Source organism: Pseudopipra pipra, chromosome 1 (genome assembly GCF_036250125.1).
Source record: "Pseudopipra pipra isolate bDixPip1 chromosome 1, bDixPip1.hap1, whole genome shotgun sequence".
In the NCBI taxonomy this organism is placed as follows: domain Eukaryota; kingdom Metazoa; phylum Chordata; class Aves; order Passeriformes; family Pipridae; genus Pseudopipra; species Pseudopipra pipra.
The window spans coordinates 79,913,170-79,932,238 of NC_087549.1; the positions used below are offsets into that span (position 1 = coordinate 79,913,170).

At 33.6% G+C, this 19,069-nt stretch overlaps 1 protein-coding gene across 4 annotated transcripts in view; it reads right to left on the minus strand.

Moving 5' to 3' along the window:
• Positions 1–19,069, minus strand: part of CDH10 (cadherin 10) — a 94,553-nt gene that overhangs the window by 21,777 nt on the left and 53,707 nt on the right. For all 4 annotated transcript variants that reach the window (XM_064662154.1, XM_064662133.1, XM_064662139.1 and 1 more), the window contains 3 exons: positions 12,285–12,579; positions 2,828–2,947; positions 2,087–2,254 (listed from right to left, as the gene is read on the minus strand). In XM_064662154.1, the coding sequence (XP_064518224.1) occupies positions 2,087–2,254; positions 2,828–2,947; positions 12,285–12,579 (583 nt within the window). The remainder of the gene's footprint in view (positions 1–2,086; positions 2,255–2,827; positions 2,948–12,284; positions 12,580–19,069) is intronic.

Here is a 19,069-nt window from a genome sequence, read left to right on the forward strand (position 1 = left end):
CTATCTGTATGGTTTTCAGCATATCTTTAGGAGGAGAAAAATATTCTGAAGAACCCTTGCTCCATCTTTTTTTTTTTTTTTGAAACTATGATAGAAGGAATTATGTGAATTTTCCACAATTGTAATACGAGTTTCTTCTGGGAGACATTTAAGCTAGTTTGAAACATTTTATTGAAACATATAGCTATAATATGCTGAGTCCAGTGAAAACAAAATGGGCATTTTAATACTTTTCCTGGTATTTCATAAATCTGATATGAATATTATTGTCTCATGAACCTATTACATCTGGATTTTTATTAATGGAACAGAATAAAAATAATTTAACTTAATCAGTTTCAATTCCAGTAGTCTCATGAAACTCTGTTAAAATCATGAATCATTATAATGTCTATTTGCATTTTGAGATTACATATAATGATTTTTTTAAAAAGTCAATAGCTATTTTTGCTTTTATATATATCTAGTAAAGTGAGTCATCTTTATAAATGTTTTAGTTTTCACTACCAGTGAAATATACATTTATATCTAGCAAAGAAATTAGCAGAGAGAAAGTAGAGAGAAAAATAAAACAACAACAAAAAACGCTCATAAGGAGTAAGACTAAAAGATTCTTTAAAGCAAAGGACACATCTGATTTAACCTGACATTAAACAAAAATGCAGAGATTCTACATCAAGTCCTCGTCTGACTCAAATATGATCTTGGACTTCCAGATAAATCAAGTAAAGATGGTCTAGAAAGTTGATTCCATCATTTTAACTTCTAATTTTACCCACCGTTTAAGAAACAAGAAAAAGAAAAGAATATATATACATGTTTGAATCTTACACGCTGTCTTAAATTTAACTGTTAAAATTTTCTTTTCTGTAAGGCTTTGAACATGACACCTCTTTGAATAATCTTCCTCAACATGTCCAGAGAGGAGCAATACAGCATGCCTCACCTATGCAGTGATGGAAATATCATAATCTTCTATATACCAATGAAAATTGTGAAAATAATAAATTTATACATAGAATACATAAAATGATAAATTAACAACAAGTTCTGTCCAGAATAGGACCTCTGTGGAAATGCACAAATTCTAATTACTTGATTGTTCAGGATTTTTTTATTTTGAGTGTGTATATAAAATCACATGCTGATAAATGTCTTAGCTAAAACCATATATATTAACTGCAATATTAAATTGAACAAAGTTATGTCCTCTATTTCTGCCATGAAGAGCATCATTTGAAGTTGATTCTGTTATTTTGATCCTAAAGAGTGAATCTGTAACTACTGGATTAAGCAGAGTTACATAGAAGAAAAAATGGCTGGTGAGAATACTCTAAATCCTAAATCCAAATAATCTTGTAAATATTACAACTTTAATTAATGCAAAAGGCTTTAAATATATTTAAAATACTTAACCCTTACAAGTTTGATGTTACATGTTTTAATATTTCTATGTTAGATAGAGACCGAGAATATTTTTGTATTTTAGTTTGAGTATACTAAGTCTAGATAGTTCTATTATCAGAAGGTAAAAAGCATTATAAAAAACTTAACTAAACTTAAGCTTTAAAAATTACAAAAAAAATTTAAATGTATTTTACTTTACTTTTGGAAATTTTCTATTAGGTTTTGTAGCTCTGCAGCTGAAAAAGTGCAAATCTGTTTGATTCCCTTCAAGTATTTTTTTTCCCACAGTCTTCATGATTAAATATTTAAGAAGATACTACAATTCAAACATTTCTGCATATCCAGAATTACTACATGTTTTATTCTCCAGTGGGGGAGTGTGTGGGATTTAAGCAATAGGTAAGAAAAGAGAAAAACATTGTTCTAATGCTCTTATGAGTCCACCTACCACTCCTTCCCATACTACTGGGAAGTATTCCAGGTTTACTGCAATTATATTTGACCATGTAACTGTTTTCTAACAAACAAATGCTGACATTTAATATACTGCTTTAATAATCATAATCAGTACATAAGCCTTTTGTTTATGTGTGCCCCATAATCTAGGTTTACTCTAAATTGAACCAGATGGTGACTGCTTAACTCTTACAGTACAACGCAACTGTTAAATGCAGCTTACTCTGGGGGAATCGAGGTGGATTGTCGTTGACATCGGTCAAAGTGATGTTCACGGTGGTGGTCCCTGATAATCCACCCATCTGGCCTCCCATGTCCTTTGCCTGAATAACTACTTGGTACTGCTCCCTGTTCTCTCTGTTCATGTTGGGCAAAGCAGTCCTGATGATGCCTGAAATAAATAAAGAATTAAAAAATAAAATTGTTAATAATATCTTTATGTTTTATGTACAGCAATCTGCTGCATCTTTTTTTTTAACTAGTCTTGAAATCTGCCTCTAAAATGTTCATTTAATGTTTCAAAGTACAAATTTCCATCCATAAGTTTTATAATAGTCTTTTTGTACAAGCTATCTCTTGGTTGAAGTCTTAATTCTACATCACAGCTCCCTTTCCAGTTTCATGCTAAAAATTATTCAAGATATTTATGCACAAGGTTTATGAGTAGAAAGATCTTTTATTAATCCAAGTAGAACCATTAAGAAAAAAATAACATTTTCTACCTATATCAGAAATGCTGTTACTTAGTTCTTACACTATCAACAGTACCGCCGTAAAAATTACTTATACTTCGTAGTGTTAGCTGTAATAACTCAGAGTTTTTATATGTGTTACAAAAATTATATCTCATAAAAAAAAAAACAAGAAATAATAATGAGTTATTTTTTATATGATCTGAGATCTTTTGAATGAAAGAAAAAGCTTAAAGTTTATGGTAAATAAAAATAATGAAAATTTTCCTGACCTGTTTCTGGTTCCACAGAGAAATACGGCTGTCCTTGAAGTATGCTGTAAATTATTCTGGCACTGTTTCCGTATGAAGGGTCATCGGCATCAGTTGCTGTAACTTGGACCACAGAAGTACCTTAAACATTCAAAGTCAAGTTAGTTTCAGATGGCACTAGATGGAGGTCTAAGAGCATCAATTTCCATTCCAACAGACACCAAAGAGAATTTCAGCTATGTCAGCTGGATTTTCCAAATATATTTGTGATCTTATAGCCAACTCTAGGTACACTCTTCCCTATTTCAGGGTCTCCTACACAAATTTAATCTATACTTCCATAATCCCATAAGTGTAATTAGTATTTAATTAGCAAATGTAAACAGTAGCTATGATTGAGCTGAATTCTTACCAAGTTACAATAATTCAATGTAATCACATTCTTCAGAAGACATTTGGTTTTATTACACTAATTTTTCCAGGTTTGGGGTGGTTGGTGGGTTTTTTGGATTTTTTTGTTTTGTTTTGTTATGTTTAATGATGCCAAGATGATATGAAATTGCATATGCAGGAACATGACAGAAAAAGATTATTAAATAGGTCATTGGAACTTGAGAAAAACAAGTCATCGATTCTCCCTGCTTTCCAAGTGTTACTACAGATAGATACTACCAGAAGAAATGTTACCATATGAACTTTGAAATCTGCTGAATATTTAGACTACAGAAAATTAAAAATATAGGAAACGACAAAAAAAAAAAAAGGAAAAAAATCATCACACACATGTGACTGGTTAGCCATGGGCTAATCTGATGATCAGAAGACTTCAAAACTTATTTCCCTTTTTATTGCAATTCTTTCAAAATTCTTTTCCCCACCAAATACTGCCAAATGTTACAAAATAAAGCATCTGTAAATCTAAGGCTCTTGTCACAGCTACTTATTCTCTTTCATAGCTTGATTATGCTACATATTTATTCTAATATATATAGAATGGCAAGTAGAAGCAAATGCCAAACTACCTCCATTTATTTGGAATTTCATGACATGATCTGCTTTTTATGTGTAAATTGTTCAATTATGGCACCAATATCAAGGGAACGAGCATGTACCTAACTGCTGAAACACTGATAAGTTCTCAGAAATGTTCGGTTTTGAACTGCTAGAGATCAGAAATACTTGTTTGAGTGAGTGCCAAAAACTACTTGCATTTTATAAACAAGGCAAAATAGGCAGATTCCTGGTTATATTATTCCATATTAAAATTGAATGAATCACAGATTTAAGAAAGTAAAGTCCCAAACGCAAAATAAAACAAAAAAAAAGATAAAAATTGCTACAGAGTTATAATGAAAATAAGATAAAAGTTATGAGTAGTTTTTACTGTGTTAATGAATGTCTAGTGAATGTCTAGACTATGGCTGAACATGAGAATCTGAATAACTTTTAAGGATAAGAATGTAGGGGTGATAGATCTGTCCTAAAAGCTTTGTCTCTTTATGATTCACGCATGTGAATATATATACCTTCAGCTACACTGCACTCCATTTGTATATATATGTCTATATAACTGTTCCATTAAAAGATACAGAGGTATTTTTGTTGAATATATTTAAGTTCTGAGGATTGTTGCCTTGATTCTGAAATGCATTTTTTGGACCATCCTACTATATAGTAATCTGCAGTGCTAGAATGTATACTTGCTCCTAAAGAATATTTTCTTTGAAAAAGCAAAGATGTGTAAAAGAAAGATAAGAGAAATCATGTCCAGTACCTGAAGTGCTTCAAGTTTAAGAAGAAAGGCAAAAAAATATCAAACCACCAAGTACATTGACCAATATAGGATTATCCAAGTAAAGTTTACAACTCCTCCATTTTATATTCATAAAAACAGAACAGTTATAATCAAGGCTGTCCCAACAGCACAAGGCATTAGTCAGAAATGTCTACACTGCAAACCCATGAAAGGCAATATTTTGTCTCTGATACATGTAACTGTACCATTTCTTGTTTCTGATTTTCACATTTCCTTCATATGTTCAAACTAGAAGTATTCATGAATAGGCCAATTGTATGAGATTTTTATTTCATGTTAGTTTAAAAAAACATGGAGAATCAACTTTGAAGGATAATTTGGAAGAAAACTAAAGAACAGGTTTCATAGCTCTAAAATATAGCAGTTCCATTCGAAATGTAATAAGATGTATGTATAAAATAGTTATTGATGCCTTAGTTATGAGTGTCACAATGAACATTAATACTATTTTAATACACATACACATGAAACAGAACAAAGTGTGTCATCTATTCTTCTCTGTAGCTGCAATGAGCATGGCAGCATATATACATCCAATAAAATCTGTCAGACACTTCTGAAAACTGTAGATTTGAACCTGTTTCCTTTACAGTCTGTGGGAAGAGGCTTGTACTTTTATCACTATCACACAGTGCAATTTACTTGGAGGGATATGCTCAGGACAATGTACACCCCTTACCCAGAAGCAGTAAGGATGATCTGTACCTTTTAATGTTACCTCAGTTCTTTGGCTTTTACAGGCCGTGAGTTAGGTACCTGGCAGGGCAAGTGCAAGAGCACCACTACATTGCCATGTGCCATTCAGGGTGCAGAACTCACCATTTTGATCTTGGCTCTTGCTCAAAAGTAGAAAAGAGACATGCTTTCTAGGCTTTCACAGAGGGATCAGTGATTCCTATGAAAAACCTGACAGAAACCATCCCAAGAAGCAAACAGGAGTAGTATTACCCATATATCAGTTACATTGTGCACATCAGCTGTCAAACCACTAGCTGGTTTTGCTTTGATTCAGTACACTGAAGATTACTGATGCTCAAGAATATAAATACATTGTACTGGCCTGAAACCTGGAGCAATAATGCAAAGGCATTGAAGATGATCAATTATGCCAAGCTTTAAAAACTACATTATGGGTGTCAGTGAGCACTGCTTGGTGTGGGCCTTGGTCTATCTTTTATGTAGACACAAGTTGCTTCTGATGAAGTCGGTCTTTGGCCCTCAGGTCCTAATCTGAACTCTGTAGGAGGGCATGAATGACACAGTGATAATATACTGGAGAGCTGGAGATGGACTTTTTACAAGTGATAGGACTAGGGGGAATGGCTTCAAACTGACAGAGAGTAGGTTTAGTTTGGATATTAAGAAGAAATTCATTAGTGTCAGGGGGGTGAGACACTGGAACTAGTTGCCCAGAGAAGTTGTGGTGACCCATCCACGGAAGTGTTCAAGGCCAGATTGTGTGGGGCTCTGTGCAACCCTGCATCCCTGCCCACGGCAGGGGCAGTTGTAACTAGATGATCTTTAAGGTCCCTTCCAACTCAAGCCACTCTATAGACCTATGGGTATGGCACCATCTATGTTATTAATAACACCAATGAATTCTGTTCTTTTCTCCTTGCATAATTGCAAATTTTACTATACCATAAATGAGAATTATACAGCGGTAAACTTGGCCCAGAAAGAAACAGTCTTCTGTCAGATTATTGTAGTTCTCAGAAGGCATATTTTAACAGGAGTTTAATTATAATGTTTGAATCTCCCTAGGGTCTAGGACTATAATAGTAATTAATATATTTGGCCCTTTTTAATATGTTCGGTGCAAGTATCTTCAAACACCACACAAGTATTAATGACTTCGACCTCAGAGTGCATTTATGATGCATATATGTTAATAAAAATCACTGAAGATAATTACTTAGGAAAAGGAATGCACAAAATAACCATTGTAGAGCTGAATTCTCAACTTAGATTTTATCTTTTCTTTGCTCCCAACTGAGTTACATGATATTTACCTAGAGCAAGTACCCTCCATAGTAAATTATCCATACAAATAACAAGCCAAATTAATAGAAATGTTCTGCTCTTTCTAAAGAAAATGAGAGGAAATAATGACATGTTCTCCCCTGAAATAAACTATTTAATGCTGCAGAATACAAAAAAGAACTTGAATGGGCTGCAAATTCAGAGAAGTTCATGTCAGAAATGTCTTTGACTACATGGTACTCTTGTAACTTAGAAAACAGTAGGTTTGTGCACAAATCAATTTTAATTCTTTTAAGATGTCCCTTTCAAGGAAAAATAATGTTTAATCTTGATGGGGGTTTTCTTCTTTTTTCTATCTATTTTTTTAACTTTTTGTCCTGTGTCCTTGCAGCAGGATTTGTGTGCAGAGTGAAATTAAACTTTGTAAAAATCTAAAATTATAAGAATCTGGGGTTTCAAAATCTATCATTATTGATATAGAATTATAAGTCAAAAGTTGCAAAAGGGTTTGGTGAGAAAACTCTATATAAAAAAAAAAATCTATGTTAATAGGAAACCAGAAGGAAATGATATAAGATAAATGCCATGGCAGAGAGGACTAAGAATTGAGAATTGGTGAACAGCACTAATGAGGGAGTATATAGGACGCCTAGGTAAAAAGTTAAGCAATAGTATCTCTAACTGCTTTCTGAGGAGAAAGAAAAAAGTATAATGAGAGGTAGAGATGACAGGCTAATTGTAGGACACACAACCTGTACTTCACATGTAAACTCGGAGGGAGGTTACATCTTCTGAAGCATATATTGATATCCCTAAATTAGAAGCAAAGATACAAGATGGAATAAGGATAAGGAATGATTAGGGAATATACAGGGAATAAAAAAAGTCTAAATCAAAAGTTCTGAAAGTTTTTATAAATATACTAGTAGGCAAAATCCATGGAAAAATCCATATAGAGGAAAATAAACTCATGTGCAGTTCTGAAAAGAAACCACCTAATGAGCAGATAGAGATATGGGACAAATATGATGGACAGAGCAGAAGATTGTCATCAAAACCATAAGAATATTCTGAGTCATAAACTTTGAAAGTAAGAAAAGTAAAAAATGAAAAGATTAAATATCCAGTAATCAGTAAAAAGACTTCAGGAGAACAAGTCATCTTCTAGGATATTCACCGAGCTGCAAGATCCTGAAGTTGGCCCATTTACGTCTGCCTTTCCTACGTTTAATGAGCAGCAGAAGAAAGACGAGCAGGACAACAAAGAATTTATGGGCCTTTTTCAATACACTCTATTTGATAATAGAAATAGCTACATGCTCAGGTATCCCTCTGGTTAATACCACATCTGAGGAAAAAATCAAAACTACTGTCTTTTGTCTGAAAAAGGCTGGTGTCTGGCTACATCATGGTTTGATACCCTGTGGATGGGGGCAGATGTAGTAGATAAAGATTTAATAGTCTGTTTCTTACTTTCTAGCCATCTTTGTAGCACCTCGTAGTACAGGGTGTTTTAGGATGGAGCAAACCCTGTACTCCAAGGGTGCACAGATCTCAATTATTTCAAGTTTTTGCTACTTGTGCACTTCTTTCTTTTCTTAGTGTGATATGGTACCATTTTTATCTTCTTTTATTCGGATGAGTGCATACAGAGTTCATATGAACATCTCATCACCATGGCTGCAGTAGAGATGTATATAAATTGACAAAACAGTGGCAAAACTGCAGAATAGTTGACTTTTTGACATTTCTTAAAGTACAGATAAGATTAAGCCCATTTACAACAGTGATATTCAGAACTGGGATTGAGAGGGCAGGCACCAGATAGCAGAGGTTTTGAGAATGCAGTCTCAGAATAACATAAATACAAGGAACAAATACAAGTTGTAAGTTTCTAATCATATTACAGACTGACCTGGACTTAAAGTACAATAAAGAAAAAAAGCACCCATATTTATCATCTATAAAACATCATTTATGTGGTGAAAATACATATAAAAGATGATGACAACATCTACAGGAATTGGAACCAATGGACAAAAAGCACTGTTCCAGCGTTGCCTCCCCCAGTAAAAGGCAAGACATCTGATCAATGTTACCTGTAGCGGGTCCTGTATCATCTTTGGTAGTGAAAGAGCCATAACTTTTCATTTGCTATCTACCCCATTTTATTATTACCACTCACCAATACTCTTATATATAAAATCACCTTTCTCTATAAAGTTGATTTAAATAAATAAAAATTTAAAAAAACACTGTTTGGGTATGTTTATGTGCCTGTCTGGTGGTCCAACCTTCACACCTGATAAAGTGGCTGATAGTAAACTATTGAACTCGGAGGTACAGACAGTAGCAGTAGTGCAAGGCATTCTATAAACATATAGATGTATTTTTTAGTGAATAATTCTGTCGTAGAATCATAGTATACTGAATTGGAAAGGACCCATAAGGATCATCAAGTCCAACTTCCTGCTTTTTGCAGAACTAACTAAAACTAAATCACGGACTAAGAGAAGCATTCAAGATACTCTTTGAACTCTGACACTTTCCTGGGAAGCCTGTTCCAGTGACTGACCAATCTCTCAGTGAAGAACCTTTTCCTAACGTCCAATCTGAGCTTCCCTTGAAGCTCAAATTTCATTCCGTTTCCTTGTGTCCTATTGCAAATCAGCAGAGTGGGAAGATCAGCATCTGCCCCTGCCTATTATGCAAGGGCATCTATGAATGTGGGGTAGTCACAGAAGAGACATGCCTGGGGGACTGGGCAGGAACTGGTCACCGTTCCCCCCTAACCCTTAAGTCACAACATTCAGTGAATTGGAACAATCTGAGGGTAGGGAATCCTTCCCATCGTGTTCTGTCTACCTCACAGACAGAGCTGTCTCTGTCCCAGGCAAGGTAGGGTGTGTTTCCAGTAATCTAACTCTTGTTCAGACTCCCACCATAGTAATGCCATATTATGTTGACTATGCTGGATGAGATAATCGCATATGGAAAAGTTAAATGTTTCTATATTCTCACGGGAGACATTCAATGCAACAGTACAATTACATCCAAGACTTCAATTTCTCTCTGCATTCCTTACATCAACAAGTCTGACACTTTCTTAGCCCATGACGAACAGTAATGGACTAGTAATGGGCTACTTGCAATATCATAACTAAAAAATAAAAATAATGAGAGAACGAATAGAGCAACGCAGGAATTTCTTATTTTTCTTCTGACAAGGAGGTCCAGTTGTCATAACAAATATAATAATTTCTTTTTTCATAAATTTTTCATGTAAATTTTCTCTACTAAAAATGTTTGAATTGTGTGATGTCAGAAAAAATACTGATTTAAAAAGATTTTGTAATTTGTGTGATAATATACTATTATTATACAAATACATGAAGATTTTTTACATATTGACTTTGCAATTTTTAATTAATTATATTTGTCTCAGAAGTTTTAAGCATCTTATTCTTGCAGAACATTTCTCCCCTTCTCCATTCAGTCTTTAGTTTTGAGATTACGCAGTAGGGTTTTTTAAGTTGGAAAATTAAACTAGTGTTATGAGGAAATGAATCACATTCGATTAATACTTTATAGAAACATGTCATCCCCTCATGGACCACAGATGGATATACACCTCTAGGGGTAAGCCATAAAGTTAAAAGTAAATTCTACCTTTAAGGTAGGCAGTCAGTCTAGCAGCTGAATGAGCACATTTTTAAAATCTGGAAACATGATAATATTTTAACTGAGTTACAATTCTCTAAATTATGGTAATTCTATTGACAGAAAAAAAATCTATTTATTTCAGCACAACTATTTGTGAAAGATACAGGGTTAACACTAAATGTACCCAAGCTTTTTTTGCAGGGTTTTTTTTTCAGCCATTGGTGTTTTTTGGATATTTCTCGTATCATCTTATCTCTTTTATTGTTGTTGTTGTGATGCAGCAAAATTTGTAGTTTCAAAATCTGTATGATCTATGTAGATGTAAAGCTACAGTGGAACCTTACAGCCTGAATATTTTATAATCACTGAAATAATGCCTTGAATATTTGAAAACATTTAAAGAAAAAGATTATTTTATGGAATTCAGACTGAAAAAATTAGGAATCAAAAGAATATTATATAACAGCAAAATATTTAATAAAAGTAATAAATCAAGTTCACAGATCTTTCCAATCACATTTTAAACAATGCCTCCTGGAATTTATAGAAAGAACACAAGGAACAAAATGGATATCCTGAGACATATTTTTTCAACCCTACTGTAACCTTGCCATATGCTTCTCTTGAAAGTTCAGTACTGTTCTTTCAAGATGCTTTGCCTAAAGCTATATATTTTATGGAAATTTAGAGAATTGACTAGTAAATTAGTAAATTGGTATTACATTTTGTTAGATCTTGAAACAATGAAGATAGAAGATTTATCAACTATCTTCTTTATGAGGACAAGTTTGATGAGATTTCAGTACAACCTTATGCAATCATCTGTCAGATTACTTTATCTTTCTTTTTTTAATTTATTTTCCTTTATAATAAAAACTGCTTGCTAAATGTTGGAACTATTAGAAATTATTCAATCAAAAACTAAAAACAGATTGAAATATCTTATTAGGCATAGAAAACTATTAGTATTATGCTTCCACATATTGCTGTACAACTTTATTGAAACCATTATCTTTCGATAATTATGTATTTTCTTCCTCTTTTAAGATTTTCCAAAACCCAGAAAGTAAGTACTAAATCTTCAATATCTGTATATGTAAAACATCTCAAAACACTGTTTGATCTAGTTCAGGCAGTGGTAGTAATTAAAATGGTAATAATAGCCAAAAAATAAATTTATTGTTTGTTTTCTGAATATTCAGAATTCAATATTATTACAGCTACAGTGCAATACGATGAAAAAATAATATTAATTTTTAAAAGAGACTTAATTTATTTTTAAGTTTTTCAAAATTACTCCTAAGGAATTTTATGCATTAATTAATAACACTCATATTCCAAAGTGTTATTGTTTATAAATTTTACAAGCTGGCATGATCCCGGCCACAATTTAAGATAGGAACTGCATATAGATTGCAAACAGAAGAAAAATTAAATAGCTGTTTAAGATTCTTGAAGCTGCCATTCACGAATGGAGTTAAGGAGGAATGGAAAGCGCAAGATGGTTTGTCTATAGGGTAAAAAAACTGAAAGGAAAGAGAATAAAGAGTGTGTCTACGTTCAGACGGTGCATCAACAACATGAGTCAATATATAATTTTCCTCAGCCTCAGGGAGAGTGAAAGTGAAGACAGCTTTCCATTCAGTGCTTATTACCACTGGCAACCTCCAGTGAAAATTAAAGAAAAAAATTTATTGAGCTTTCAAAAGGCTAATTTAGTCATCTTATTCTAACAGGTCTTAAGGAGGAGGATGATTCACCATTACCTACTTTCTATTTATATTTATATTCCAAAGCACTGTAAGCTAATAATTTGAATATTCCAAGTAGAAATAGATCTCAGATCATAAAAATCTGTTTCTGGATGCAATTCCAGTAATTGAATAAACAAATCAAAATGGAAAATACTTAACTCATCACGTAGAATTCCACAAATGACTGACTTTTCAGAGGATGGGGAAACAATTTGTCGAGTAACATAGGACAGGTATTTGTGTCTCAGTGTAAAGCACTTACCTACTACTGACATTTCAGGAACACTTGCAGTGTAAATTTCTTCCGGAAATGTTGGTTCATTGTCATTGATGTCATGGATCTTGATGACAAACTCAGATTCAGGTTCCACTGGCCTCAGAGTTCTTCTATTGATAGCTTGGGCACGCAGGGTGTAAAAGGCTTTCTCTTCCCTGTCAATTCTCCGAGTAGCATGAATGTCACCTGTTTTCTCATCAATTATAAAAAGAGTACCAGCCCCATCTCCTGACAAAATGTATTTGAGGGATCCATCTCCCTTATCCTGGTCAGAATGAAGCTGAAATGGAAGAAGAAAGCATTTTCTTTCAGAACCAATAAAAAGGATGGGATGTTTTCAAAAATATTAATTATATGTGAAATTATTCTCTGTGCAACAAACATGTTTACCACCAACAAAAGAAATTAATTTTCAGTCATCACTGTCTGACTGCCAGTGCTTCCTAACTTAGCTCGAAGAATCTTTTAACTTGACTGTTTTGGCAGATTTTAGTTTTGCAGCAACACCTGTTCTCTACTAAGAAACCTTTGCACCACAGTTCTTAAAGAAGATTTTATGTTAATACTGACCTTTTCCTTCCTAGAAGAGATTCTATTAAAAATTAACAACTGCTGTACTAGTTGTAAACTCACTAAGTGTATAAAGAACATGGCTGAATACAAGACAATTAAGGAAATTAGAACAACTGGTTTCATGCCATAATAATTTTTTAAAATTTCATTACATATAATTTATATTTCTCCTAAATTGAAGAACATTTCATTTTAAGTCATTATCATTTTCTCTCCACCAACTAATGTAAATAGCCTAAAGGAAAAAAACCCACAAATTTATTTAGCATTCAGTATTGATTTAATACCCATTATATAAGTAATATAAAACTTAACTTCACATATAAGACTCACTGTCCTGACTGTTTTAGACAAAAATTATTCAATTGTGTTGTTCAATACAGCAATGGGGATGGCTCATTTGATCTTCTGGATACACTTAGCATGATTTCTTTCATCATCTTATTGGAAAGTTCCTTCCAATCTCATTGGTTTCATAATTAACTGAGAGAACCTGGCATTCAGGTTTATTTTCACTACAAAATGTATTCTTGTTTGCAAATTTATTTTTGGGTTCAGCAGAAGGATCAAATCAAGTAGAAGCTCTAATTACAAAACTGAAGTGCAAATATAAACTTTTTAAAAATCACATTCAAGCAATATCTGAGTATTCCAAAAAGTTTAAGACAGAACTAGTGCATTTTTTTCCTTTCTAAAAATAGTTATTTGAACATATATTAACAATATCAACTAGATCTGCAGTAAGATTATATTCAGTCATACAAAAAGGGTTTTTGTTAATTTAAGCTCACATTTCAGATAATAAAAAATGTTACACATGTAACTTAGTATAAATATCCCCCTTGGCATGCAACTATGAAAATATTTCTCTTTTTTGTCTATGGTGCCCTCATATTGCCTTCCCTACCACCCATTTTAAGTATTAGAAGTAAAGTATTCAATTATTAGGGTTTTCAATGTGGTTTTCCTTGCCTTTTGTGCTGGAATTAAACATAGAGAGTGGACTGGTGGGATAAGCCAGAGTCAAACAGTAAAGCCTCTGTCCTACAACATTTTTAAACAGTGAATGTTTCCCATACACTTGCAATATGTGGAACAGAAGGAACTCGTGGAATCTTGGATCAAAACCTTTATGGCAGAAATTTGAAAACTATCATTGTTCTGAAATTTGATTTTCTACATAAAAGTTTTTCTGTTTTCTCCCAGTTCAGAAGTAAACCTCGAGAAACACTTTAAATATTTAGACCTATTAAACTTTGCTTACATTACATACCTGTATGTTTACTTTACAAAATACACGTTTTCTTACTACTTCTTTTCATTCCACAATAAATAAAGAAATAGGAAACTCCATCAAACATGAAGAGTACAAAGGTAGACATTAAAAAAAAATTTTGCAAATAAATCCTTTTCTTTCTTTTTCTTCTGTTTCTCTTGCTGACTTCAAACTGAAGGTTTCAAGTCATTCTCACTACTCTTTTCGGGAATGAATTTTTACTGTGAACTTTAATCCCTCATGCTCCTCTCTTGATAGCCCACTAAATTTGTGACCTTTCACACTTCTAATTAACATTCTTTTTAAGGGACTGGACAGTATCTTGAAGGCTGTGGCCCATTTTATAATGTCATTTAGTGTGACTAGTCCTTAAGTGTTTTCTTTTCCATTTCTTCCTAGGATATCATTTTATCTTCAAAAACATTTTGGTCCTAGGAACTCACTGCTGGTCCATGACCATTTGCTAAAATACTTTCACAGCAGAGTGATGAAGAGGCTGTTCTTCCTTAGGCATGTGTGACAGAAATACAAAATAAATTTCTGTTTGAGCAAGAAGGACGGAGGATGGGGAGGGGAAAAGAGGAATCTTTAAATGGGCATATTGCGGTTTTCCTATATGCTTTCCAAAGTCAGGTCTAGTATTGTAAATACTTTAAAAAGTTGACAGTAGTATATCAATGCTGTAGTGCCTGTCCTTTGACTCAAAATTGGTTAGCGGTCTTGCAAAATCCATTCTAATAAGCTATCTCCAGAATAGCATAACACCATGCAAACAGTTCCCAGCAATAGTATCTGGCTAAATTTAATTTACAAATGATGCATGGAAATTGTTTGGAAGAGTGATATTTAGCAAAACCATGTCACGAACTTGTAAAATAATTAACAATCCCAATAACCATATTTTAGTGCCTTAAAATGCTGCCTAGCACTAGAAGCCTGAACAATGCAGTGAACAGAACTAAACCAGAAAACTAAGAAAATCTCTACACTAAAAAATATGAAGCTTTTGAACAGCTATATTTAGATCCAATTCCACATGTAAATATCCTTTAGCATAATTTTTATTTTTATATGTAAGGTGCTATCAATGTTGATGCCCTTCCATTGCCTCTCCTGTAGACATGTGTGAGTCTTAGTAAGCAGATATGGAAATGATTTTTATGCCACACATAAAATCATTAACCTCTTTACCTCTGCTTTATAGTTGGGGGGGGGAGGTGTTTTTTTTTCTGTTTGGGAGTTTTTTGTTTGGTTTTGTTTGAGGTTTTTTTTTGGGGGGGTTGTTTGTTTGTTTGTTTTTGTGGAGTGGTCTTTCTATATTTTTTTTCTTCCCACCTCCCTCCACCCCCCTACACACATAGTAGACAAAGCTCTGGAGAGAGAGTTGAATGTAAGACTTTGAGATAGCCACATAAAAACTTCTAGGGAGCTGAGAGTTGTACATCAGAGTAACATATTTTAAAGGAATACCAACCTGCATAGTTTAAAAGAACACTTGAAGATGTAACACTTTGTACTCTCTAAAAAATGTTAATAATTTACCTTGGATTGGTAATCCAATTTAAATTATACGTATATACATATAACTGTCCACAGTCATTGTATAAAAACTTCAAATTCAGAATGACATTTCAGAAGGTCTTCTTGGGTGATCAGGAAACAGAAAACTACGGATACAAGGAGCAAGGCTTCCAGACATAATTCAAGGAGTGAAAACATGTACTATATATAAGCAAGGGAAGAGAATACCTATCATTTCATTTTCTTTAGCTCTTAATTCAATCCAGATGCCATTTGAAATGTTACAATCTGCTTAAATATTGCAGAAAGAACTTTTAGATTCGAATATTCCCTTGAGCAAAATTAAAACTCATACAAGTTATCCGTTGATACCAAAAGTGTTTTTATTAATTGCTAAGAGATGCAAAGAGAAAGAGATAAAAATAAGAAAAGGTTAGAAAATGCTAAGATTACTTTTAGAAGCAGAGAAAAGATTACCACCAAAAACTACCTTTGTATCCAAGTTGGTCTGTAGGGTGGGGGGGGGGAGAGAGAGAAGCAGTTTTTTGCCTTTTTTTTTTCCTCTGGTCTTTGCCACCTTCGATGTGATGTTATCTCTTTAGCTGCACGGGGTCTTAGTTCTCTGGAATGCAGCCAGGATGTGGGCCTCGCCTGTTGCTCACGCTGCTCACACTGGGCGGCCCCAGGCCGTGCAGAAGTCGAGGTCTGCACCTCTTGGCCCTCAGAAATATGGTCAGGGTGGAAAAACTCACGCGGGTAGCACGTTGGGTCTCAGTCCACTTCAAGATGGTAGAAGTCCAGTCTCTAGTGACGGCAGGCAGCTTACGGTGGCAGAAGAAAAGGTGAGGGCGAGGTGGAGAAGAGATTTTTAGCTGTTATAGCCAACTCTCTCACTCCTCTTTCCCTGCTCTTCCCAAATTTCTCTTCATCTTTTATAGTATTCAAAGAAGGTTGTGTGTGGTTTCTTGGCACGTAGCCCTATTCAGATGTTCGCAGAGATATGATAACCATGAACAATACCAGGACCTTTTGGCAGGAAAACTCCAGTGGGAAAATCCTGGTGAGAACTTCTGGTGCAAAACTGACACAGAATTTTTGGTAGGAAGTTTTTGACAGGCAGAAACAGTGGCAAAACATAATTTTTGGCATTTGTATGTTATCTGTCTGTTACACCATTAGAGGAACTGAGGTGGCTAAAGACTGCCCTATGTTCTTGACAGCCTTGTACAGTGAATCGTTATCCAGCTCTGAAATACATGAGCAGTGTGTCAATCAGCACTGCAAAGGTTTTTCATTTTACTCAAGTACTAAAAAAACATTCTGGAAAATATTTCCCTGCTACTTTTAGTGTAAAGTGTTTCCTATAGTTATTTTGGCTGATGGGCATCTGTGATTCATGTCAGCCAAGCTGAGAAATGAAGAGACATCTGTTTCATTTAGCAGTTTTATTGCACAAAATGATCAGCTGTGAAGATGTGGTTTTGTTTTCATATCTGTCACTGATATTTTGCAAACTCCTGTTTTAGTGAATTTCTTGCTGTTCTTCTACAGAAATACTTCCCTTCTCAGCTCTTAGGGGTATATGTATTTTATGTATATTTTTTCTCACTTTATAGAAAATCAGAATGTCTGTTGGTACTATTTTATATAGCCCTGTGTATCATACAGTAATTGCAATTACTGTGAAAGATATTTTTGCTTATTTGGTCTCCTACCTGAAGTGATTGAGCAAACTTTAAATTCAGAAGGATTTCATGTAAATGAAAAAGAAAGGTTATCTTAAAAAGAAGATAATATTTAGAGAGGGAAACAAAATGGAGTGTTATGTGAATACTTAAAAAAGAAATTGAATTACCAATCCAACACAGAGGCAAAAACAGGTTTTAAAAGTTGGATTTTCTTGTCTTAAATTTCAGGAAAAAAACCCCAAAGTTATTTAATATGTTACCTTCTTCAAGATTAATGCAATTGTAAATAAACAAATAATTGTAAATATTGAAAAGAAACCACAATCAAATTGAGTTCAATATCTTTTTAGATCTTTAAAAGACTTTTGTAAAAATACTTTCAGAAGACTTTAAATGAACAACATAATAATTCTGCTTCAAAAATTACTAGAAAATTACAACACAGGAATTTTATGTTATTTGATTTTCAGTGATTTAAATCAAACCTGTCAATTACAGGATCTGGGTTTTTCCCTCCCCCCTCCTCCATGAATTCTACATGATTCTGAAATCTCCTAAATGAATATAAAATCTGTGGACTTTTTTCTAATATCACACAAAGTGCTAATCCTATTTTCACCAAAAAACGACAAGATGCTACTGTGAAAAACAGAGAGAGGATTGGATTAGTTAGAGCTATTTTGTCATACAAACTAGTTCTGAAATTTAAAATGATTTATGACAATGCCAGCTAAAATCTTTAAAATTTGTCACACCTATTTCTATTTGAATTTCAGATTCAGAAGTTCCTCTGTGATTTTTCAGTGATCGGTATTATAACCAGAGAACTGATAGGACTGTATTAAGAAACTGACCTTCAGTTTGGAAACTTACTGTAGGCATTAATACAGTTCATTTTTTTAATCATAATTTTATGTTCTATAATGTAAACTTTCAAATACAGGTTATAGTTTTGGAAGTCTTTACCAAATGATAGACTATTTCAATATTAACTTATTAAATGCATTCTTACTCTCTTACTTTATAGTAGTCATTTTTAACTGTATAATTTTGAAAAAAATTTGCTACTTTCTTCTGCAATGTGTCCATTTTTTGATTTAATCCAAGTATCAAAGTAACAATGAGACCTCAGCACATCCCTGAATTACTGTATCTATTAGATTTTATTCAAATAAGTCTTGAATGTCTCCTAATTCTGAGGGGAAATTTCTGGGAAAAATGTAATCTATTCTCTCTTTTCTAAGTTATTATATTAGCAACGTGAAGCCGAAATACATTGTGGAAGCATTTGCCTTTTCACTCAGTTTTCTAGTGCATATATAATATTAGCACGTTCACTGGACACTTAGTTGAATAATAATGATTGTCTCTCTAAGCCTAATCACAACAATGGGCAGATTTGACTTGAAATCAGCTAAAAATAATTGATATAGAATTCCCACAATAGAGATATTTATTTTAAGCATCATGAACTGAACTAATAAATGATGGAGTTGTTCAACATTAACTGCACTTACTTGAAAAGGTTTTCAGACTGGCTCATATCCTGTGTGGTATTCTCTCAGTTGGCAGATTTAACTGTCATGGCTTTAAGCCACATTTTACTCACCAAAGAGGTTCCCTTATTTAAATTTATCCTGAAGGTAACACTTTAAGCAACTCCTTTCAGTGATTCTGTAATTTGCACTGTTTTATTGAGACGTCACACAGTT